The 27,438-nt window shown below is 31.4% G+C and overlaps 1 protein-coding gene across 1 annotated transcript; it reads left to right on the forward strand.

Moving 5' to 3' along the window:
• The first annotated feature begins 8,206 nt into the window (after positions 1-8,206).
• Positions 8,207-27,043, forward strand: LOC127708357 (MAM and LDL-receptor class A domain-containing protein 1-like). Its single transcript, XM_052213209.1, has 10 exons — positions 8,207-8,306; positions 11,896-12,156; positions 12,636-12,779; positions 13,807-14,154; positions 17,835-17,969; positions 20,156-20,497; positions 22,305-22,583; positions 23,879-23,938; positions 24,803-24,878; positions 26,064-27,043. The coding sequence occupies exons 1-10, from the start codon at positions 8,228-8,230 to the stop codon at positions 26,623-26,625; spliced, it is 2,286 nt and encodes a 761-aa protein (XP_052069169.1). The 5' UTR covers positions 8,207-8,227; the 3' UTR covers positions 26,626-27,043.
• Positions 27,044-27,438: the final 395 nt, after the last annotated feature.

Below are 27,438 nucleotides of genomic sequence, written 5' to 3' on the forward strand. Positions count from 1 at the left end.
TCAAAACTGAAAAGTAAATTTCCAGAAGATTTTAATTTGTAAACTTCATATAAAGTTGAAAGCTATAAAAAATCTCTAGATAAAAAACGTGTCTTAAAGAAAAATTGTGGATAGCTTTACCAGACAAATAAAGGAATCTTTAATATCTAATTCAAATTTTAAAAAAATATAACATGTATAGAAATGAGTTGAAACATTCTTGTTGAAGTTGTTCATTTGTGAAGAATAACCGACTTTATCAATAGTTTCAGAGAGTGTGCCAATTGTCCTATCAGAGTTTGCACAGAAGAAAAAGGTTTCCATGGACATAGGTATTCATAAATAGTGGATAAGCCAGTTATCGACATATTTCTATGCATACCCACTATGCTTTGATATGTATCAGTATTCAATTAATGAGGCAAGGATTTTACATTTTTTTTTATTAGTTTGGAAATTATATATTTAAGCGCTGGTCACAGAATAAATTTCAAATTGACCCCGTCAAATTGTATTCATTTTATAGTTGTGTATAGAATGTTACCCGTCATATTAACTGGTAGTGCGAAAAAATAAAAAGCCAATCCGTTATACAATGGTTCATATCTTATTTAGTTCTTTTTTCAAACGACTGTTTGTAGAGTGTTGTCAGATATGCCATTTTTCAAATTCCACGCCGATTCCATCAACAGTATTTGAAGCATCCTACTTTATTTGCACTCTGACAAAAGGTTTTTATGTCATTAATTCAAAGATTGAAAAATTAATATGTCATTGGAAAAGCACCCAAACAACACAAATAACAAAAAACAAACCTGTTTATTTTTTAAATCATTAACGAAGAACAATTTAGGAAAACCATTCGTAATTTACCATAATAGCACGTGTAAAAAAAAAAGTAAGAATCTACATGTTTTGAGCAATAAATTTATTCATTGACCAACATGAAGCATTCATGGCATTGGAAAATGTGCACATTTTAACATGTGCAAGTTATTAGTTATACGATTATCAAAGAAGCTTGGCAGTAGGGTAAAAACGTGTACATATGTATTCAATTTGGTAATATTTTACAGGTGCAATTGTTGGTATGGTAGTCGATATTGTGTTGTTAGCTTGTGTTGTATTAATTAGTTGTCTCATCAGAAGGTAATTTCTTTTTGAATATTTTAAAATTAATAAATTTCACGGTTCCAATTGTATCTACCTAATGAATAGTCTGAATTATTGTCCGCGTGTGTCAGTACCTTTGGTCCTTTTCGATAATATCATAATCTATTAGATTTTAGTTTTTAAATATTCCTGTATCGCTAAACACTGAATAGTAAATAATTGTCGAACTATGCATCTGGTGACGTTCAATTTTGATTATCAAATTGATATAATGGTTATTGTTACAAACAAGAGATATGTATTAGATATACCTATGAAGGCAATAGTGCCATTATATAATTCTAATTTACACCCTGCTATTAAATTAAGGGAGACATTATGATTCTTAATAAAATACACGGGTGGGGGGGGTCTCTTCCTATATGAAGGTATATACATATGTGCCGCTGGAATGGGTCCCTTTTTTGATACGTCCAATATATCAATGGGGTGCAATTTTACCGAGGAAATATATCAATAGGTAGTAATTGATCAATTGTGATATAGCAATGGGTCATAATTTTTCAGTTTGTTGTGCAACGATCTTCACTGAATTTCCCAAACTCTTTGTCATTAAAATTTCCACATCTGCTGATACTTATTGACACACGTTTTGTTATTGATCAAATTTTATTACACTGCCACAATTAATAATCTTTACCCACTAGATATATTATATAATTGAAAAGTGTTTTTAATATATAATAAGATTGTATATGAATATAGGTAGGGATTTCACAATTATTCAATATATGAATGGGGGGTGTTTTTTAAATCCCAGCTGCACAACTGTACCCAAAATCCCATGTTGAGACCCCCCCCCCCCCCCCCCCCCCCCCCCGTGATAAAATATCTCCATATCTAAGGTAAACATATTTTCAATTCAGATATCCAATTACGTATTAGTCATTTAATATTATAGCGTAATGTATTACAAATCTAAGGAACTAGTTTCAAATTGTATTCCCATAATAATAAGTAATGCACGATATTTTGGGATTACCATATATTGTTATTATTATAATTCTGATGATTTGCTGACGTTGCAGTTCAGGTTCGTGCAGAAAAAGTACAGAAAACCAAGAAAACGTCCCTGACAATAGCGATAATATTGGCAAACAAAGTGCAACTTTACCCAATATTAGTGATAGCATAGATAAACAAAATAGTCAATGCAATCGAACGGAAAGCTTAAATACGCCCAGTTATGACAGTGCAACACAGGAGGTATGACGAAGCCGCTTTTTAACCCATTGATTTAAAAATTTAAAAGTATATAATATATCTATCACAATATTCTTCAGATGTTCACAAGACATATTTTCGTCAGATTTCAGTATTTATTTTTCTTACTTTTAAATTATAAAAATAAGGAGATGATTGCCTATGAGACAACTACCCACCAAAGTTCAAATGAAGTGGATGAAAGCAATCATAAGCAACCGTTTGTTTGTTTGCAGTAATGCTTCAAATTGTTTCTTTAAACGTTTTAACTGCCGAAAATGTACAAAAATGCCGGATTTTGCTTTATTTCACGATTAACTTCAACATAAATGCAAGATGTTTGCAGTAATGCTTCAAATATTTGGTTTAAACGTTTAACTTTTTAACCATTGCCGTATTTTGCTGAAGTTCACGATTACTAAATAATATTAATACATAAACCAAATATTTACGCATAATTCAAAGATGTTAATGTTGGTAAAATATCGTCTTTGATATGGTCAAATTGAATTAAAAAAAATTATGGGTAAAATAACAAATGTTTTTTTCAAACAAGCCAATTGCTAAATGTTAATAATGTTACAGTGTCATCAAAATTGTTATGTCTATGCTAAAAAATGCTTATTATATGTTCCTATTCATTTGTAATTTAACCTTATTTTCAATGGATAGAAGAATTGTACATAATTTACAATTGTATGGGCAAAATAGTGACTTTAATCATACCTCCTCTTTTGAGCGAAGATACTGACGATTCAGCATACGATTATAAAAGTATAGCGATAGATAACTCTGTTCTTCACAAAAGAGGAACCATTGCTGTTGAATATGATGATTTTAATGGTGATGAACCAAATATTAAAATGTCATTTAATCACGATGATGTTAACATTCGATTTGATAAACAAGCAACAGAGACGTGTTTTATTCTACGACTATAACACAGCACAGATCAATAGAAACCGATGTTTATGCACCCGCTGGTAAGTGTAACAATATATCTGATGGTACCATTGATAGCCATACCGTTGATTGTGTGTATGATTCATCGATCCATTCAGGAGAAGATGTCAAGAAGGTCAAAGATGATAATTTCATTGAAAAGAAAACAAAATATTTTTATGACACTTCAGTACAGACATTATTTTAAATTTGATTGTTTTGATTCTATTGTGTCCTGAAATTTTTTTAATTGTTTCATCATTTTGATTTGCCGAGGTAAAGACACATATTTGCTTCTGAGCATATAATACCCTTGGGATAAACAGCCCGAGTGTAGACAAAGATGTACAAGTTCATGAACACTTGAAAAAATGCATAGACAAATCCATCTAAGATTCACTTTGCCTGTGAAAGCTAGAACCCTTATTTCTAAATTATCAGCGGTGTAAAGCAAATGTTATCAATCTGGTCAGTACCTAAACACTGACGACTAAGTTTGTGAATCTAAGTGCAGCGGCAGTCATCCAGTACTGGTATCGAGCAAGTGCCGGAAATTCATCAGAATGTTTAAAATTTGATGGCAAAGCATTTTTAAATACTTGATATACTTGTGGAGCTATATTGACCTTAAGGCAATAGTCAAATCTGATAACTACTTATTTTTGATATAAAGGTATTATTCATTAGCGGGGAAACGGGACGGTTTATATATATAACGAACAGATCTTTTTATTACCAAATCTTTTAAGAATTAACAAGGATTCATTAAGATTTTTTAAGGATGTAGTCTGAGGGCTAATTTATGAAATTATATCTGTTCAAACAATAAGCCCTAGAAGCTGAAAATAATGAAAACAAGCTGGCAGACATGTCCAGGAAACTTCCTTGGACTTGTTACAATTTGCATTTTGTTCCGGTTTATGAAGTTACCTGCTGCAATTAATGATACAAGAAGATAAAATTGAGAATGGAAATGGGGAATGTGTCAATCAGACAACAACCCGACCAAAGAGCAGAAAACAGCCCAATGGGTCTTCAACACAGCGAGAAAATCCCGCACCCGGAGGCGGGCTTCAGCCGGCTCCTAAAAAAAAATGTGTACTAGTTCAGTGAACATGTACGTCACACTAAACTAAACATATAAATGAACTGAAATTAAAAAACATACAAGACCAACAAAGGCCAGAGACTCCTGACTTGGGACAGGCGCAAAAATAAAAATGTGGCGGGGTTAAACATGTTTTGTGAGATCTCAACCCTCCCCTATATCTCTAGCCAATGTAGAATAAAGAAACACACAGCAATACGCACAGTAAAACTCAGTTTAAAAGAAGTCCGAGTCCGAAGAAGAAGGCTTTTAACTGTATCCAATATACACCATACGATTAGTTTGGTCAAAATAATTTTTCATATATATATATATATATATATATATATCATAAATTAAAATTTTAAGAGCTTACAATTTAAAGAGGAAAGGTTACTTAAACATGTTAAACTCTGGGTGAAATTGTAAAAGGTCCGAAAGTGTAGACAAAATAATACATATCAAACGTTGCCTGTATAACGGACGAGTTTTAAATATTCAAAACAAATTTAAAGTAATATGAAACGAGTTTCATGAAATTTTAATGTTATCGAAATTATTGAACCAATGCATGCATATATACTAAACTAAGTCTTGTATGCACGTTATTTATATTCCTTACGAATCTATAACATAGTATCGACAAATAATATTTCATTCAGTGATTGATGATTGCAAGATAATTAACTTTCGAGTTTGTTGCCGAAATTTACCGGATCGTGACATTGATAAACAATAAACACAGAGCACGTGGAAAACGTAACAAATAAGTGAATTGAAAGAGCCATGACATTTGTTTTTATATTTTTCATGCGTTCCCATTTGTTAATTAAACGTTTCCTTAACAGTTGTTAAATGCTTTGTTGTATTAAATTTGTTCTTTAAGAATCTGTTATTACTATTTACCTTCCAGAGCACGTTTGTTTACATTCTTTCATCACGGGTTTCCCCTCGCACTTGCGCTGTGCGGTGCGGTGGCCGAAGTTAAAACGAGAGGTCTCGTAGTTAAGGTCGCTGCATGCGGGAAAATATCGGCGAATAAGTGTCTGGAAAGACTATAATTCAATATCGGTACGTTAATGAAGATTTTGATAATATAAAGGATTTTCTTTCAAGACAAAGTTCACGTTCACTTGTTTTATAGTAAAACTTAGCCATTCAAGAATATACAACATATTCAACTTTTTTTTAAAATTTGAAGTTGCATATGAATTTAAAGTTAGAGTGACAAATAAGGATAATTTCTTGCATTGAAAGGCTTTGGCATGCCCTATCATAATGTTTGAAACTTCTCAAAACGAAACAGGTACTTGAAGGGTGATGGAAATACAACATGTACAAAATGGATATCTATTTAAAATATGGAAGTTGTCTGTTAGATAAATGGATATAATTTGTTAAAATATATTAAATAGATATTATGTATTTTCCATATTATACCATGTCAATAAGATAAAACAATATCTTATGATACTGTTGTTAATATTAAGACTAATAATTAAAAAAAAAACAAACGTGTTTTCTTCAAATGGTGTAGAGTTTGAACTGCTATTTATACATGCATAGTTATAGGTCACAGCCGTTAAATTAAGGTGACAGAAGATTATCGATGTTCAAATCTTATAAATCGATTTGGGAAGCTGATATCATCACTTTTCAACTGACCCTTATCGTCAATTTCTAGAGGCAAGTCAAGATATGAGGCAGACTTAACTGTATCTGCTGTATCCTTTATCTAAAGTTCGATGGGATAGATGTGTATCTATACTAAATTTATGATAAATTTCAAATGAAAGACGAAAGACAGAATAAAGGCGTAAATGAGCAGAAACTGATACACCTTTACAGCTTTATTAATATACACTGAACATAATACAAATTTAGGCTATAAAGATGATGTCCTTTCACTGAATAATTCAAAGTTTGGTGACTGCTTTGACTGCAGTTTACCTAGTGAACTTGAAATAAAGGATGTCACAGATACAGTTAAGCCTGGTACATATGCTTTGTATATATATTGACCTGCGTCGAGAAAATGACAGAGGTTCCGTTCAAAACTAAACATATTGTTATAAATTATGCAGTTAGTTTTTCTCGTATGAATTGTTTCAACTTTTTCATGATGGGGCATTTTATACATGACTATACGGTATTGAATGTTCTAGTTGTTGGTTGTTGAAGGATGAAAGGTGAACTAATTGGTCATAATTATCTTTGTATTTTGAACTCTAGTGATTAGTTGTCTCATTGGCAATCATACCACATCTCCTTATTTATAATTATGTTTACGAAAGAAGAGATGATTTCAATTTCCCTTTGTGGACATTTCATTTCTTGGTAGCAACATTCCAACAGCATACAATCCAAGTTGATACAGCATTCTTTTCTTATCACGAACGTGAACCTAACTGCTTACAAGAGGATTATTACATCAAGGGTCTCAATTGGAAAAGTTCTAGCCATTTTTTCAAAAGCTTAGAGGACGTCGCCATCATAATGTGGGTGGCCATTTTGGAAGATCTATCTAGATGACTACGGATATTGTCTGCTTGTCTTAACCAAATCCCGTCCTCGTCTCCAGAATTGTACTTAACACAATATTTTAACTACCAATGAGTTACACGACTGGTGCCATTAGTGGAGAGAGAACTATTAACCTTCTAATAAGCCTTCAGTTTTTTATGTAGTGTTTTGTTATTTTTTTTTTTTTTTGTTCTTTAATTTTTTGGCAACGATGTTTTTTATTTGACTGAAGGTTTTTGATTGCCCTATTGGTATCTGGCTTCTATCACTCTTTGTCATAATTAAAGACATTTCGATGTCTTTTGTGTGGTCTTTTTTGTCGTTATGTTGCTGTTTAATTAGTATATACTCCATATCCTTTTGTAGGCATGTCAATTGATTTTATTTTTCTCACAAATTTAAACTCCATTCTCAAATTTACATTGAGAAATTGTAACTTGATTTACAAAAAAGTAATAATTGGTTGGTAGATTTGTTTTTTTCTGTTTAGGAAATTTCGTACAATTATTTAATCAAAGTAATAACAGCCGTGTCAAGATGTTTGTTGTAAAAGTAAAGCTTAAAAAAAGAAAAAAACCTTTTCCGTCGTTGTTTCTTAGACAGATAAATATTCAATTATTATCTGAATTTAATGAAATATCTATTACGTTTGTTTTTTTTTTTGGCAACGGTGTTTTTTATTTGACTGAAGGTTTTTGATTGCCCTATTGGTATTTAGCTTCTATCATTCTTTGTCTTAATTTAAGATATTTAGAGATCTTGTGGTTTTTTGTCGTAAGGTTGCTGTTAAATTGGTATCAACCCCATATCCTTTGATGTCATGTCAATTGATTTTCTCTTTCTCGCAAATTTAAACTCCATTCTCCTCTTTACATAGATAAACTGTAACTTACTTTATAAGAAAATCATAATTTGGTCAGTCGACTATTTTAACACTTTTCTTTGTAAATTTCGTACAATTAATTTACCAAAATGATAACAGACGTGTCAAGATGTTTGTTGTATAAGTAAAGCATAAACGATGAAAAAAAATAAACATTTCCCATCGTTGTTTTCAGAAAGTTTTCAATAATTATCTTAAATTCAGAATATATCTATTGCGCTAGTTTAAAATCGCATATTTGTACATTTTTATTTGTACAAGCAATTTTTTTTAAATAATTGAGTAAAGTAAAGCATTGCCTGCATATATGTGTTCGTTGTGTACGTCGCCAAACGGAAATGATTTTAATTGAACTTCTTGTATCGGAAATACTTGTAATTGAACCACTTCAATATACATTGTATGTTGTATACTTCCTCATTACATGAAGTATAAACATGGATGAAAAGCAGAAATTCATTGTTTTACTTTGTATACAATTTATGGATTTCTTTCCTAAAAGTTTCTTTGTAACAGGTAAAAAATATTTTGCTCATATATAACATTTAAAACGTTCTTTCTATATTTTGCAATATGAAATAGTTCATAACATAACGTTAAAGGAAAAGAAACGAAATAAATATAAAAAACAATCCCCTCTCCAAAATAGGCAACAAAAACTACAAAAATCCCACCATCAAAAGTATGAGTGAAATACAACTGGGAAACCATAGCGAACACATATTATTGACAGTGCCTTGATGTAATAAATGCATACGCAGTTACTGGAAATAATTTCTGTTTTCTTGCAATAGGTTTGTACTCACATGTGCATCCAAATGAATACACAACTGCTGATATAATTTTTAGTTAAGCCATTACGTGCGATTCGAAAACTTACCCTAAATAATATCTTTAAAAGCAGTTTTAATGAGAAATAATTGGGTTAGAGGGGTTCTTAATTCTCTGATCTAACTTAACACCGAATCACACAGTAAAACATCAGCCATTTTCATGTGTGTGTATATACGTATCTATAAGGCATCTGTAAAAAATTTATTTTCATGTTTAAAGATAAAGTTTTTGATGTTTTGAATTCATGTATGACCACATCCGTTACGAACAATCTAATTGATAACCGACTGATATACACAATTGTTCTTTCTGTTTGTTTACAAGGGAGAACACATTTGATTGAGTAATTTTCTCATGTTACACTGATTTATATTATGTAAATATGCAAACAAAAGGTAGTAAATATGTGACATAAAAATGTGCAGTTATAAAAGAAAAGGGAATAGCCATTTGATTTTTTGTAAAGATAATGTATATGATGTTTTACATGTACAAGCGCGATGTTTTAGGAAGGCATATGCTACATAAACAAATATGCAAAGCAGAGATATTGGGCGGGATATAATCAAATACATGAAAATGTATGGGTCGGAACGTTAACCATGTGTTATGATTTTTAATGGATTATAGTATAATTTTCAGTGAATTAATTTTGCTCATTTTGCAGAGAAGCACGTGTAGAATATTTTACTTGTCGGAAACACTAAAAGGTGCAATACATATTACCATATATGTATAAACCCATATTTGACCTTCATAACGTACTTATTTGAAGCGTTCGTAGTTGTTTTCATGATTTAATTCGTTTGCAGGTCTTTAGAAGATCGAAATAGTTAGACGACAAGTCGAAAATAATAAAACATCAGTTATTTACAAGATTTCAATGTATAAACTTCCTATTTGTATAAAAATAAGATGATGTGGTATAATTGCCAATGAAACAACGCCTCACCAGAGACAATATAACGTAGAGGTTAACAGCTATAGGTCATTGTACGGCCTACCATTGTAAGAGCAAAACCCTTACCGCATAGAAAGCTATAAAAGGCTTGGAAATGACAAATGTAAAACCATACAAACGAGAAAAAACTAACGGCCTGATTTATGTACAAAACAATAAACGAAAACCAAATGATAAATACAGCAACAAACAACAACCACTGAATTACAGGCTCCTGACTTTGGACAGGCACATACAGAATATGGCGGGGTTTAAACTAGGGAAAGTGGTGTAACAGCACAAAACGAGAACAATCTGTAAGAAACAATAAACGAACAACAAATATGATATGTAGCATCAAATAAAAAAAAAAACTTGAAACAGAGATAGCGAACCCCACGAATGTGCTTTCTTTGATAAGACTGATTAGAACTGATTATTCTTTGTTAGGAATTAAGTTCCGCAGCTTAATGTGTTGTTTCGGTTGTGCCTGTGATGAAATTTAATACATTAGATAAGTTAAATCTGAAAGGAACCCGTATATATTATACAAGTGAAAAGTTTGATGTGCCTTTCACCCTCTTCTGAACCCTCACGGTTTGTACCAAACAGAAAGCTCCAATTGTTGCAATGATGATCGTTTGTAATAGATTTCTAGAAATTTTTATTTTGAAGTTTGGTAAATTTGTTATTCTCATTTTTTTAAACACACTATTTTGTAGATTTCTATCATCGGCAAATGCCTACGGTGATTAGAGCTATGCTTTTCGTGTATTCTATAGATATATATATATATTTATGAATGAATGAGGTTCTTCAATTCATATCTCGAAAAATGAATCGAGTTCATTTTTTTTATTTCAGACATTTCGATAGTTTGTCTATGCTATTGATTTAAATGTCTTGCATGTTACATTTATTTATTCCTTTTTCGACCAAAGGTATGCATCTTTTACCTTGTGTTTGATTAATGTCTGTGCGATATGTAGATGCATTCACATGAAATAGATAGTGTGCTTCACATGTTGGGTCAGACATTTATCCTAATGTAAAAATAAGAAGTTGTGGTATGATTGCCAGTAAGACAACTATCCAGCAGAGATCAAATGAAGTGAATGTAAATAGTTATAGTCAACGGTATGGTAATTGTTTGGAGGGGAAATACATGTATATATACATGAGTGTTTTTATTTCATCTCATTCGTATAGATCTTTGATCATGATCGTTACATACATCGTTAGACTTATTTTCATGTTTGTGTTGCATAGTCATTCCCACAATCCGTTTTTGGTTGTTTTTTTTTTTTTATTTTATTATCGAAACAGAACGACCTGCTTATTTCTTTAGCCTCTCTAGCCTAACAGTACTAAGTCGAAGACAGTGTGTATGACTTTAAACTTGTTTTGAATCATTTTCTGGTTTTCCAAACTGTGCTCTTTCGCTGTGGTGATATTACATTGTACATTGTTGTTTTCAATTGCTTGAATATATTCACCAATTCTAGAACATCAATGATTTATTGCATTTAATTTAGCAAAATGCTCTTTTGTGCAACGATCCACTAAACATGTATATATCTATAAAGGAACAGTTTCAATTCAGTTGTGTCCGACAATACAAATTATCGTTTTAATTGAAATATACCATGTATACGTATAAACAAAATTGTCATTTACAAATTATCATAGAAGAAAATTGTCAAATCTTATCCTCAGTAAGAGTATCATTTAAATGTACTAATTTGAAAAAAACAAGCGCACAACATAAGTTAATGTTAGCATGCATATATTGCAATTTACATAATAATGTAAAATTACTCAAACTACATAAAATTATTTAGGAGCATCAATGACGAATAACATCTACAATAATGTAATTTTTCAAATATTTTCTTCTGAATTCGTTGTATAAAAAAAATAAAAAATATCGAACTCCAAAGTAAATTCGAAAAGACGAAGTCATTAGAAACTGACAAAATAAACGCTATCAATCAACAACTGCCTTATTCCCGACTTAGTACAGGCATTTTCCGAAGGAAATGATGGGTTTAACCTGGTTTTATAGCTAGCTAAACCTCCCACTTGTTTGACAGCTGGTTATAGTTCCGATATATTGACAAAATTGGGTGAGCAAACTAAACAGACATAATAGGTTAATGTGACAATAATTGGGATCCAGCAGCCAAAACTGTTTAAACATCCATCCCCGACAAACAACACAACTGACTAAAAAATTCAAACAAACATACAAACTAATTTAACAAAGACGTCAACAATACAGTAGCTTGTACAAATGTTTCAAACGTATTGAAAATAATATATTTTTTGCAGGTTTTCAAGAAAACACTTTCGCCAGCAACTCAAGTACAATAAGCTGTGTCGGTAACACAACTATCGCAATCGTTGATTTAAATAGAGAACAGTTTACAACATCATGCACAGAATACAAGCAGTGTAATCTGACAGAAGAACAGGAAAATATCATTAAAAAACATTGTAATAAGGCAAAATCATGCACCGTCTCTGCGCCTATTCATAAACGCTGCCTTTTCGATGATGATGGACATGCATCCGTTTCATATTCATGCACAGGTAAATAGATTATGCTAAAATAAACGTAACTATTAACAGATTTGACATGACAATGAATAAAATAAGAGCGGAAAAGAAATTTAAAAGAATGCCAGCATAAAACAATAAACAGAAATACAACATTCGGTAATGAATTGTACTTTACTCATCGTACGAGCGCATGTATCGGGATAATTGCATCAAACATTACCGACAATAATGAAATATGTTTATAACTATGATTTTCTTATGTTGAATTTAAATATCTCATGACACTAAAATGCAACACAAATGATAAAATTGAACATGAAATACATACTGCTTACTGCTCAGTATGAGCCAAGGTTCCGTGTTGAAGGCCTTACTTTGAACTATAATTGTTAGCTTTTTATACATTGTGACTTGGATGGAGAGTTGTCTCATTGGAACTCATACCACATCTTCTTATTTATATTGATTATTAACTTTCATATGTTTTATTTGTAACATATGGCCGACAGAAATTGTAAACAATAGCTGCACTTTCGAAAATGATGATTGTGGTTGGCGCGTAAGTGGTTATGAAAGATACAAGTGGGCGATAAGAAGTGGAAAATCTCCTGAATCATCTACAGGACCAAACAGAGATCATACAACTGCGTCCGGTAAGATACAGTCAAGACGTAGATTAGGGCAACAGTCGTTTACCGTCATTCCAATCTCGTAAATCGATCAGGAAGAGACACCAACTTATGGAATCTCATGAACTTGAATACAAAATATGAACGTCTAAAATCAGTGAGTGAAAGAAGTCAGAAGAAATTGGTCCTACTGCTTTTTTTCAACCAAATCAAACAAGACGAACCAACTCTCCTAGACGTTGATGTATGTGTTCTGAACATTTGTTATCGTCATCTTTCGACACCAAAGAAGTCCGCCTGTTAATTTAAGCAATTTAAGTTGGTCATTTGAATCTGCATTAAAGGACGTTTTGGGTAAAAGTCAACGAGACAGAAAACGAACGATAAACAAAAACCAAAAGACATTAAGAGGTCTTCAACAAAGGTCTTCAACAATGATAGGTGTTTATACACTCAGTATATCAGGTCCTAAATCATTTTGTAAATAGCCCGGTGTCTAGAAAATTTGTCCAAAGATCAATCAGAGACTATCAAAGAATTACCGTCAACATAAGATTTGTCAAAAAATAAAAACAATATTAAGATATAACAAAGTTAAACTACTGACGATGTTCCTGGCTTGGGCAAGGTACATAAAATGTGGCGAGTCTAAACAGTTTCTCGGTATCTTAACCCTTCCTCTTTTTATTGCGATCAGTATAATGATAAATGTACATAAAAGAACATATAACAATAACCAGTATAAGAAAAACCGGCAACTCTATGATTAAGATAAATAATTGAAGAAAAACACAAGCAAGTACAAGCAAAACAATAATAAACAAATCTCACAGTTACTGAAAGCAATATCAAAGTACGTAAGCTGCTAAAATTAAATCATGCTTCCAAACTTTTAAAACAGAAATGCTGTTAATTTTAGATCTTTTTGAGCATTTTCTACGCAGATATGTGCCCTCGACGTTTGATCCCCATTAATCTCAATAGAAGTGCTGCAAATCTTTCTGTGAGTACTATATTTTTTATGTATAACGCAAAACTATGTATTTTTTAGCATCTGGTTATTATGCTTACACAGAATCTCGAATTGGATCGAATTCAAATGACGAAAGTGATTTTTTTACTGGTTTGATAGTACCAAGTCCAAAACAGTGTTTGACATTTTGGTATCACATGTTTGGGAAACATATCAACACCTTGAAAGTATTTCAATATAATAGTGAATATAACATTAAACTGTGGAGCAAATCTGAAAATCAAAGGAACAAATGGTATTTTCAGTCGCTGTTATTAAAAGATTTAGGACCATATCGAATTAAATTTAAAGCATTTCGCGGTGATGGGAAAAAAAGTGAAATTGCTATTGACAGTATTTTCATTACCAATACCGCCTGCAAGAAAGGTAAGACACGTAAATGTAACTTATTCTTTTTTAAAATGGACATTTATCACCCAATTATGTTTAGGGAGAATGCCACGGTCTCTGCGCATTAAAGAACCCTTTACAAATCTCTTAGAGGAGTCCATAGGTGACCTGTTGTTCCTTTATTCCTAAATCAAATGTTTGTCAGGCCTTTTTCGTACTGCTTGCATATATTGATTTGATTTAATGTACATTAATTGTTAATCTGATTCAAATACATACGCTGTGTCCAAGCTTTCAAGGATCTAAAAACGATCCGTTCTACTTTCTATTTTTAAAGACCTTTCGGGATCCTCTGGGTTTTTTTTTCGGATGAATACACACCTTCAAAAGTTTGAATACTGAATTTTCATTGGCTGATGTAGTAATAATAACCGGACAGAAAGTAAAATGAAGTGTTGTCAGATTCTTGTAAGCAAAGCATCGAAACAGGATTTGTATTTTTATTCAGATTGATTAGTTGTATAACTATAACTTACAGATTGTGTTTGTGTTATGTACCGATTGGCTGACTTTTAGCCGATTATATGTTTGAATTAATTTTTTTTGTTGTAACATGATTCATGTTGTGTTTTATGCAGTTTATCAGTTATGTATGTTACATTTGTAGCCCTGCTTTTCTTTGTTCTTTGCGATCTTTGTAGGACACACATTTCCGCGTGACTTGAATGCTCTCAATGGTTTGGTTGGTTGATAACGTTAAGTTTCAATAAATAAATGTAGGTCACTTCTTCATCGGTTAAGTTAAACTAAGAACAATTAGCAGCAGTGCATTCTTATTCTAACCTATAGCCAATAATTAAATATCATAAAACTATTATAACAGATTACAAGTTATATTATTACTTTGCACTGCAATAACAGGATTTTAATCTCAAATAAAAAAAATGATATTTCACGTTTGAAATACGTTTTGTATTTTGCATTCCTCAATCGTCATACAAAAATGGTTTCTTGAAAGATGCTGTGGACAAAGTTGCTCCAAAATTAGGCGAGAACGTGTAGAAAAAGATATAATTCCTTGAATGTTTTACCTTATTCACATTAAAAGTCCAAGTAATAAAAAGAATTATTATGACTGTAAAATTTCTCTTTTCTCATTTGCTAAAGGCATAGGGAATCTTCTTTGATTAAACAAATAAATTTTGTAACAGCTAACGTCAACCTCAATAGTCATTTCCTTAGGGCACGTTAATGACGTAGGTTTATGACCTCATGCAAATTCTCCTTTTTTTCTTTTTTTTTCTTAATTCAGTGTTTATTTTCTGTGAATTTTATCGAATATTTCAACTTATTAAAGTTAACAACTGCCAAGGCAGAAGATATATTGAGTTTCAAAACAAGGAGAAGTCAAATATCTTGAACACATTTTAGAAAATTGGAGATGGATAAAAAAAGGTCATATAATAACATAATTGTTGACTTTTGATATGTAAGTTGATACAATAATTTATCAACCCCAGATATATGAAATTTACTCTCAGTCGTTGGCCTCCCTGAATATCATATGTCTGGGGTTGATCAATCATTGTGTCAACCTAACCAATTGAAAAAGTCTAAAATGTGTAATACTAACCCAAAAATTTAAATACCGAAAAATGTTCAACTGTTACCAAATAACACTGATGATAAACTCATGTGATTACGCACATGTATGAACTAATGTGGTGTTCGTTCATTTGTTGATATTTTTGCCACATTCAAATTCTATAAGTATATTTTTTTGTGTTTAGTAATGACCTCTATTCGTAATTCGTAATGTTCCCAATCACTACATGACAATGCAGGAACTAAAAAACAAACCGTACACGAATAAAGGTAGAATTCAGATGTTCAAATGACACAGAAGACTATGGATAAAGATGAACAGATCGTAAGAACTATGTACGGAATGAAACAACGAGCATCAACAGAATAACGTGTCTTGTTATGCATGCATCACAAACTACGATGCCAAAGTTAAATTTCGTCGTTAGTGTCAAAGCTCAATGAAGCTAGAATCTTGTACTTGAGGCTGCAGACATACTATTCTTTAAAACAACGATCAGGCTAAATTATGAAAGACTGACAAAGTTATCCGCATCCTTTGCATCTCCATCCAATTTCTCATTTTTTTAAACTAGAAAATGAGTTTAAGCAACAGCTAAACATATAAGTGTGTTTGTACCAACAGACACAGCTGCCAAAAAGCGCATTTAATTTAGTAGTATGGCGAAATTACTAAACGAAAGTACAGTAGAATCAAATAATAGATCATCCTACATTCAAGACCGTATGCTGCACAGATAGTCAAATGATAGATAATATAGCATAACCACATCCTAGCTTAACATCTCTTCTGAATATTTGATGTTCCTTAATTTGAATTAGCTACCTTAACTATACATATTTTTTAAACCCGTCGAATCTTGCTTGCTCTCGGTTTTAGTCAGTGTTCTGCAGTTAATATTTTTTGCTTCTAGCTAGTTCATTGACTACAATTAAAATCTGATTTTTTGACTATGTAATTAAGCATATGAAAATATTGGAATTAATAATTTTTGGAAATTAAAATTTTTTTTTAGGAAAATAAAGTGCTTATAATGGTCCTATCAATTCGGCTATCAGTTATGGCCTCCCGACTTTCTACATAAAGCTTCCACACAATCTTTTGAAAACGAAGTGTTTTAATTCAAACATACCGTCCTTAAAAAAGTCATGATATACATTTTCATTTGGATGACACACTATTGTAGTCACTGAAAAAAACTATCATTAAAAAAAAAGTTACCTTTTACACTAATTAGATATAAGAAGATGTGGTATGAGTGCCAATGAGTCAAAATTTATAAAAGTAAACCATTACAGGTCAAAGTACGGTCTTCAACACGGAGCCTTGGCTCACACCGAACAGCAAGCTATAAAGGGCCCCAAAAATTACTAGTGTAAAACCATTCAAACGGGAAAACAAACGGTCTAATCTATATAAAAAACGAGATACGAGAAACACTTATGAACCACATCAACAAACGACAACTACTGAGCTGAACATCAGATTCCTGACTTAGGACAGGTGCAAACAATTGCAGCGGGTTTAAACGTTTAAATGGTACCAAACCTTCACTCTTTTTCTGAAACAATAGTGTAACATCACAACATAGAAAGACACACTATAAAATATCAACTGAAATGGCTTAACTCAATCAAAGGACATATTAACACCAGTAAACATAAACTGAACAAATAAATTTGACCTATGATACAATGTAAATACAAAATAAATAAATTAAGGGAGGAATAATAAAAGTAACATGTTATACCGCTATGAAATGTTAAACATTAAACTTTCTGCTATTGTGTTATGCCTTTTCAACGGTAATGGTTCATCGACTGCTTTTTAATAGGAGTGTCTCGGTTAGTAGCACTAGTCGAAAATGTATATCCTTCCCTTATGATGAGTTTACCATCTGATTTTTGGATGGGTATGAGTTCTTCAATCTTTACTTTTCTATGAGTGTGTGTGTTTCAGATTGCTGTTTTTTTCGCCATTTTTCTTTTGCCGTGAAAACGATGTTGTCTGTCTCTCTTTAATTTATGGTTTTTGATTGCTTTTTGTGTATCTTTGTATCCTTTATTTATATATCATTAAAAATGTAATAATGTTTTGGCATATTTTTTAGATTCAGGATTTATTTGTAACTTTGAAGCAGATAGTTATAAATGGAATACAGAACTGACACCTGCTTGGACTATTACATTTGGCAGTTCTCCTTCTTATTATACTGGACCAAACTTTGATCATACCAGTGGTTTATGTAAGCTGTTTGTTAATCGTTTTATAAAATATTCAATTATCGTTTTACCCCCTTCTTATCCGTTGGAACACATTAAAAGGAATATTTGTTAATTGTACTGAAAAACATTACTAAAACCTAACGAGTAGGATAAACAAGTCAATGAAAAATGATTTTGAAGACCATTATTGGTTGAGTGTTTACCGTGGACAGACACACATACACTCTCTGCGTAAATTAAAGAATTGCTCGTATATGTTTTCTTTAACATGTTTAAATTGCCTTATAAAAGTTTCATTTTAATGAGGCTTATACATGCTTTCTTTTGTCAATTTGTTTTGTTAAATCAAAACTCAGGTTGGTGTTTCAGGAAGCAATTTCCTGTTCATCAATGAATTGAATAAACGCAGTTTATTTGGAACACGAGGAGTCTTAACATACCAATTTGGGTACAGACGTACAGCTGGGGTTTGAAAAAAACCATTCATATATTGATTCATGTGAAAATCCCTGATCATTCATATATTTCATAGGAAAATCACAACCCATTTATATAAACTTCCCTGCTATCATGAAATTTTTTTTTAGTCGATAACCACATTGGATCATTCATAATTTTAGACAAAAGATCTGAACACAGTTTTTACAGACTTCTGAACAGGAGATGCACATTTATGACCCATTGTATTATTACCTCCGTGAAATTGCACCCCATTTATATATTCATGATATTTGACATTCCAAAACAAGTGACCCATTCCAACGGCACATCTGTGTATACCTTTTTATAGTAAGGGGCACTCCGTGATTTTGAATGACTTAGCACAACAGTAAACAAGTTTCGATAACTTGGCCTCTGGCATATCACATCAAAAATGTTGTTCAGTTTACACATCGGCTATCGTATGCCATCTTTTAACTCTAGAAATTTCTTATAACATACAACTTGAGCATGTGCAACCAAACATTGAATTTACTATGTACGATCTAGGAATTAATATAAATCAAAAGTTATCATAATAATCATAATATCATGAAATAATCGATAACCCTTTACATACACATGTTTTTGTCGTATGACACTGAATTACGATAAACATTAACAGAATGAAAAAAAAACGCAAAAAAAACAAGAGTTGCACAGTGGTACCAAAGATAAAAAACAAAACAAATCAAATCAAAGTACGAATGTACTGAACATCGGATGACCACAAGTTCTTGAGGATGGTCAAAAGCACTTGTCTCAGAAAAAAACAACATATCTCTTTACCTGAAACTGAGGTAAATGTACAGAGATATATTTTTTTCTAAGACAAGTTCGAGCGTGGATGATGAATAAATGACGGGAAATTCAACTTCACCGTAATAACTATTATATTGTAGTGATACAATACACTGATTTGTTGTTATATATTATATTAAAATAACAGTTACATATATATATGATTTGCATCCATTTGTATATCATTCTATTCTACTATTCTAATAATAGTACAATGCAAGTGCATGGTGAACACTTTTCTGTAAAAATTCGATTTTTCTAAGATTGGATACGAGTACGCATTCATATTTTCCCGCAAAAACAATTACAGAGTTATAGGTCCTTGCCGGTATTGTCGCAAAACGTTCTTTGAGATATTCGTCCGCATGCTTTAACACAATTTTTCGGTACGTGTGCATTGATATTATCAATGATTTTTTGCTTATATATATATATATCTAACTACAAAACATTTTCATATGATTAATTTATGTTGTAAACAAAAATATTTTTATCAGTATTCATTGAAGAGATGTATTTATATCAAACGATAAGGAATGTCATTTTGCACTCGTTAATGTGCGCATATTTATCATGTTTATAGATCGGTTACAAACCCAAAACTAATTTACATAATGGAAATCTAGGCGATAGCAATACATCGGGATGACCTCAAGGTCATCCCGATGTAAAAATCATCTCTCAGTCAGGGCTATTTCTAAAACACGATACTTTTTTGAGAGGTTCTATTTTTTTTTTTTTTTTAATTGCATCTGTTTCATCAACAAATGTGTGTAGTTACATAAGCCACACTAATTTACATTTCCAGTTCTCTAGATTTAATCAATCACTTGATCAATCTGCAGACATTGAATGAAAGAATAAAAGTTAAAAGTGTTATTTGATAGATATATTTTTTATGGTTATCATTTTTTTATTAAAACAGCTGGTGGACATTACATATACCTTGCAAGCAAAGATATACAAACAGGAAGAAAATCGAAGTTATACAGTACGACTATCAACCCTGACGGTCATGTCTGTTTAACCTTCTGGTATCATATGCATGGAAATAGTACGGGAACATTAAATGTTTACATAAAATCCGGAAACACCAACCAAATGCAATGGTCACAATATGGAAATCAAGGCAACTCCTGGCAATATGCGTATTTTGATATTTCTAAAGCAGAACCTTATGTGATTATCTTTGAAGGGGTTCTCAAAGACGATTATATGAGCTATATAGCTTTAGATGATATAACTCTTGTTACACGTTCATGCTCAGGTAAGTCAAGTTGTCTTTCGAGGAAAACAAGTTAGAGATCTATGCATTTTGTCATTGTCACTGTAGGTATTATATATGAAATAGATATCAAACCGTTTTCTGCACTTGTCTTCAATTCTTTTTCCATGAAGCACCGTGATTATTTAAAATCTTTTTTCGAATTAATAATACATGTACGTCGATTATTTCAGAATTTTATGATGTTATGTATTGCTTACTTTTTTTTAGACTTCCATTCCCATTTTGGCCACGGGACTATACAGAAAGTAGCGGGATAAATCATGTTTTAAATGGGACAGAGTGCAACATAACACAGCAAAAAAAAAAAAAAAAAAAACCCTGATAAGATCAGTTGGAAATGGCTTAACTCACCAAATTGGCACGAAAGTCACAAAAAAATTAAAAAAAAAAAAAGAACAACGAAATTTTTTTTAATTAGTTCTGGTCCTGAATATGCATGAAATATTTGCCACTGGACGTTAAGCAATCAACAATCAATCAATCTATGTTCACAAACAACATCAATGGTTTTTCGATAGGTACAGTCAAATTTCAAAACCAAATTCTAGTATCTATGAAAAGTTTAAGTTAATATCTTTTGCAATATGTGGCAACAAAATTTCTGAAATAGTTATTAACAGTGATGCATAGATGACGTTCATAGAAATTTGAAACGTCGCTTCATATTTGGGCATAACGTGCGTTTTAAGATAGGAATACCCCATAAGATGGGACAAAAGGAAAATCATAATCGAGATATAATGGATAATTAACAATTGGAAACAAAAGATCGTGTCTGCTGCCGTTAATCTCAGAAGATGTTGTCTCAGGGCTGAAAAATCAATATCAGAAAAGGGCAATCAGATTACAAAATCAATGATTTAAGGAGGAAGATCTAAACTTAGGTTAGGGGACAAACAATACTCTTCAGGTAGATCGGGTGTCTTCCGCCATCTTGGATTGTAAAATAGCATAAACATTCGGTCTAGATCTTTAATGAAATGTGCAAATTTTGAGAGAAGAATGTGATTCATTTTGTAAGATTTTACTTTTTTTTAAGAAAACTACTTGCTTTATCATATCTTCAACTGTTTCACAAATAGAGATTCTTGTTTGATTAATTTTTTTAACGTTGTCTCGGATACAGTCATTTTTATAAAGGAATGTGTTAGGAATTTTATGTTGAATGGTTGCAACGAGTACCGTGACCCCAATTTTTATTTTTATTTTCTGAAAGCACATTATAAGAGCGATCTTCTCATATTTTATCTTAAAGTTTTATCGTTTAGTTTTGTTTCTATCCCTCAAAATTGGATTGTCAATGTATAATCTATACAAAATTTAACAATGTTGCACAATCTGTAGCTGGGAAAAAACCTGTGACCCATACTTTTATTATATTTTTGAAAAACGCATAATATAAACTATATTTTGGCATACTACGACAAAATTCTATCGATTTTAATTTAGATTCCCCATTTACCTTCAATATCACTGATATGCTTGCGTCAACCATTCAATTAATATATTTGAAGCTTCTACTATTTCTTAGTAACACAGGTTATTTTCATTCGGTATCATATGAAAAGTAATTATTAGACTGCATGACCATAAATGATTTTACGAGTTATCTCTCATAACCCAAATCAATCCCCTCGTTAATTGTAATGATCTGTTATAAAGGAACAATATGCTTTACGCGTGAAAATGAAATTGTGATTTTAACTCTAACCATTTCTTTTTAATATCTTATCACCGCGATAACTTTTCATGAAAGCTAAACCATCAAATTAAATTGTTTTTCTAGGTTCAATTAAATATTCCCAGACATGTCTTAATACGAACAAACCGATTTCGCTGCTTGAATGTTCAAAATATTATCTACAACTTGACAAGACAGAATTATCGTTTGATCCAAAGGTTGACGACTGTTCAACAGTTTACCAGGAAGTCAAAACATCAATGAAGTCAAAATGTCACGATACCTACAATTCAGACATATGCACCTTCAATCTATCTGAAGTAATAAAGAAAGATCCAAGATGTTATCAGTCAAACAGGCTACTGATTGAGTATCAATGTGATGGTAATCATTTGATCAAAATAAAAAAAAAAAAAAATTTCTTTTAACATGTTTCAGACCTATTTGTTAATTTTAAAATTTTGAATGAATTAGAAAAGAGAAAACAATCAACATGTGTATAAAATTTGCTTTATATGTACTTTTATGGCTTATGTTCATCTTGTCAACAATTGACGAAGGTCAACTGATTATTGTGTCAAAATCATCTTTTAATATTTAAACGTAGTCTACGTGTATAACAAAGTACACACAGTTTGTCGTTCAGAATAGGTTTCCACCGATGCTGCGTCTTAAATATACAAAATGCATACACAACTCTGTTATCATATTTATGTGTTATGTTTTCTAAAAGAAGACATATCACTGGACAGGAAGAATTTATGTACATGTAAGTCAGTGAATGTCAATTCATTAGTCATATACTAGGTAATAGCTGATTAGCACAAACCAATAATTATGAAACTCAAGTTTTCATCTTTTTTCAAAATTTTAGATAATGAATACGAACATCTTTGTACCGAAACTACAATATTTTGAATCTAGACCACACAAACAACCGAATATACTTTGCTTGCTCTACATGTATAGAAGAAATTATATTTCAAATCAGAAGCAACAATTTCCAAATTGTAATGAATTAAGGTACACGTATAATCTTTAACTATTCAAAAATCAATAATCATTACATAAATATCCATTCATGCATTTGTACGTATATGTTTTAATAATTGGTATACAATACTTGTAACACGAAGGCATTCATTTGGTAAAGCCTTCAAAAACATACCTGCTTGATATCATTCAAACAAGAAGAAAACATATTCCAGATGTTGTTTTAAGTTTTAAAAGGTCTCAAAACCGCTAAAGTCTAGTGACTATACAGGAAATGTATACTGTAACTATTTATACAGAGAGTTTATAGCGAGAACAATCGTGAATGGACGTTGGCAGTTCAAACTGATAAGGTTTCTACTATTTGAACAAAAATGCTAAAAAGGGATACGATTTTGAGGGAGCGATAAAAAACCATACGTCATGGAAAAACAGACAACCCTATGACCAAAAGAAAAACGAAAAAGGGTCGAACAGCAGTCAACTAAACACATGACAGAAAACTTCAGATTGAACAATACAAACACTACCAAAACCCAAAATGAATTCAGGGGCTTGGTAACGTTGAGCAGTTCCTGCTGTACTATTTGTACCAAAAAGGGCATGGTTATGACAAAGTTTGAAATATAACATTTTTACTAGCAACACCATGATCAACTATGTGATAATCGTACATATGATTTCAGACAGAGAGAAAAATAAATTGTCAGACGATACACAGCAGAAGAACGCTTCCCCGAACAAAGGTACCTATATAAAGTGGATAAGCCAGCATATCAAAGTCACATTTTTTTTCTAGTTTATACAATGGACAGTCGATAAAAATATTTTAAGGCACACCCTGTTTATCTACAGGAGGTAACTATTTTTATTTAAGTATAATTTATATAGCGCTGGTCCCAAACGTTATTTCTTAGATAATTTCATAGTCTGTTGTTACCTCGTATTTAATTCACAAATAAAATATAAAGCGTCATATTACACTCGAGTTAAAACAAAATCTGCAAAATTAAAATGATCATAAAAAATAAAGAATTAAGAAAATGAGGAGTGTATAAGAACAGTATCCGTCGCAATTCATTATGTTTTTTTAATGGGTTTGGACGGATGAAGGACGTTTCATCAACTACAATCTTTCGATATTAAAGCCTATTCTTTATGTATTGCATTCCAAACGTGTATTAGCATAACACTGAATCACAAACAAGCAAAGTCAAACTCAATGCAAGTGGCAAGGGTACCTCAACATAACTTCGACGAAGTACGAGGCATAGTGTGACTGAAAGAGGTATTTAAACCAATAATTTGTGTGTTAATTTTGACACTAGATGATTGTTTAAACTTAATCACGTTTATTGTTTTTAAATCAATTAGAAGTGGTACAAGGTATTTATTTTCCACAATTAATTATTTTTATAGTAACCATAAACCCCCGCTATTATACAAAATATGAAAAAAACAAAAGTTTTAGACTATATCCTATTGACTATATAAAAGCACTGGAACATGTGCATTTTAATTAGTGGAAGTGATTAGCATATTTAACGATTATCAAGGAAGTTCGACAGTTAATGTTTTAATACTTACATTTCATTGGAAATCTACTACAGGTTTAGTTGTTGGTTTGGTTGTAGCTATCGTGTTGTTAGTGTGTGTTGCTGTATTGATTTTTTGTTTCATCAGAAGGTAATTATATTCTTCCTATGATCGCAAATGTAACGTGCGACTATTGAATTAAAATGGATATGTAACTAATATGGTTAATTTGCATGAACTGTCAACAGTATGCATTTGCAAAGAATTTTTTATTTGCTATGAAAATTGATAAGAGGATGTTGGTTAAACTTCAAAGAAAAAGCAACCCTTCAAAAAAACAAAACTCAACGAGGTTTACATTCGTTCTTCAACAATAACCAAATGTTTCTACAATTTGTCGAGCCCTAATTTGCCACGAAAAGAACAATTAAAGACATTTATCAAAGACTATTACATATTTACTATTAACGCATAATTCAATTATCTAAATGACAGAAAAAAAATCATATGATGTATGCCAAAAGACACACACTGGCGAGGTCCTTCATATTCCAGACATAAACAGCATAATGTGGAATGTTAAAAAGGCAAAGGATATCACCTCTCGCTTTTTAAAATCTCAATCCATTGACTTACAAATGATACTTATGTATCGCATAACAACAGACGGTAGACATTTATGCAATTTGGCACTTTATAGATATCTGTTTCGATCTTAATATGAACATTTAGAAACGTTTAAGGAAGGTTAATGTTTGCCCAATATTGTTTTAAATCGTGGAAAATAACATGCAACTTGCTGTTTTTTCCTTTTAGATTTTAACTTTGATAAGCTTTTTTTACCTACTTTGTTGAATTCCGCTCACACAAAATTATCCTTGTACTTCTAAGCCGACAGTTCTGAGACGAAAATATGTTTTACAGCGAATCGATGATCAGCCGATTGTGTGGATTTCACTTTGTAAATATTACGCAATACTCGTTCGCTCCACAGGAAAATTGAGTGAAAATGATCATTTTGATACGAAAATGATTGCAATAAAAAGTATTTAATATTATGTTAAATCTATAATATGCTTAAATTAATTCTAGGATAAAGACAATATGTGTTATATTTTTTATTCGGCTCTAAGCAGGGGGAACTGCCCACAAACGCTTGTTTCTTAGCCTTGTACTAATACAGCTGATATTGTAAAACACTATACACATAATGTCCATATTAATTACAACATATGTCAAAATTTCAATCCAATAACACTTGTAAGACCTTTCAGAAAAAATATAAAAAGTAACAACTATACATTATCCAGTACAGTTGATTTATTGACATTTCAGACCTGTTGTGTGCAGAGTAACTAAAGAGAGCAAGAAAAACGCCAATGACAAGGATAGCAATGTTGGCAATCAATGTACAACTTTACCCATTGATAAAGAAGGAATAACTATCGTTAAATATAGGGATACTCACGGTGTTAATCAGTTATCAGTTAACGATGATTATGATATCGAAAATCAAATGACGGAGACAAGATTTATTCAGGAGCCAAAACAAAAGACTGACCCAAAAAAATCTTACAAGGTTTTGGATAACAAAGAAAAGGGTTTTGAGGGATCAAAGTCTTATGAGCTTGTCTGTTCCAGTTCAAGTAAAAACAAACAACAGCTTAAAACAAAACATGATGACATTTATTGTTCATCAGAAGAAGGAACCTATGATATTTCAGGATGTAATCGTCACAAGGAAGCTGATGGTAACATTTATAGTCATACCGTTGATGATGTTTATGATTCAACGACCCATAAACTCAAAAGAAATGATGATGATCAGGAAGACAAATATTATCATTTTGTTGGACAGAAAACAGAAGATTTGTATGATACCTCAATGCAGACATAATATGATAACTTACTGTTCTTTCCCAGCAAACACAAAAACATCTTTAAAATGTTTTTAAAATGTTGTGTCTAATGTCATGAAAATATCACAAAAAAACGTGAGAAAAACATTAAATGTATGGTAGAATATATATCGCTAAAACGTTTTCTAATATATTTTCTAAAATATTTGCATAATATAATTAAAATGTTGTAAAGAAATATCATGATAATGTGAAAAACAATGGCGTATAAAACATTTTGATAATCTTTTAAAAAATATTTTCTAGAAATATTTTCTGAACGTATGAAAAATATCATGAACATCAAATAATGTTATAAAAATGTTTTTTGGATGTTTTCTTGCAAGTGAGACTGTTAAGAAGATGTTTTTGGTTGATATCTAGATCATATCAATAAAAAAATGTCTGTACTTTTAATTGAGTTTCCTGCTTTTTTAAATAACAAATCATTAGTTAAATTAATTTATACACAGTGAATAATTCTATATACAAACAAGAATAAATCAGTTGTTTAGCTAAGCATATGAAATTCACAATTCAAAGTCTCTAAAAACAAGAAGTATCTACAAATTTTGACACATCCAAAATGGCAGACACAACTCATCATGGTCAAGCCACTTACCAAATATGAAGTCATTCTGTTCATCAGCATTACTAATTAAAGTAATGAAAAATTTGAGAACATTCAAAATTTTGAAATACAAAGTATAAGCAAACAGGAAACAGGTGCCAGATACAAAAATGTTCACACATCACAGTTCATCACTATCAAGCAGCTCATTAAATATGAACTCATCTTTATCAGCAGTTTT

The sequence above is a fragment of the Mytilus californianus genome, unplaced genomic scaffold (genome assembly GCF_021869535.1).
Source record: "Mytilus californianus isolate M0D057914Y unplaced genomic scaffold, xbMytCali1.0.p SCAF_7, whole genome shotgun sequence".
NCBI classification, from domain to species: domain Eukaryota; kingdom Metazoa; phylum Mollusca; class Bivalvia; order Mytilida; family Mytilidae; genus Mytilus; species Mytilus californianus.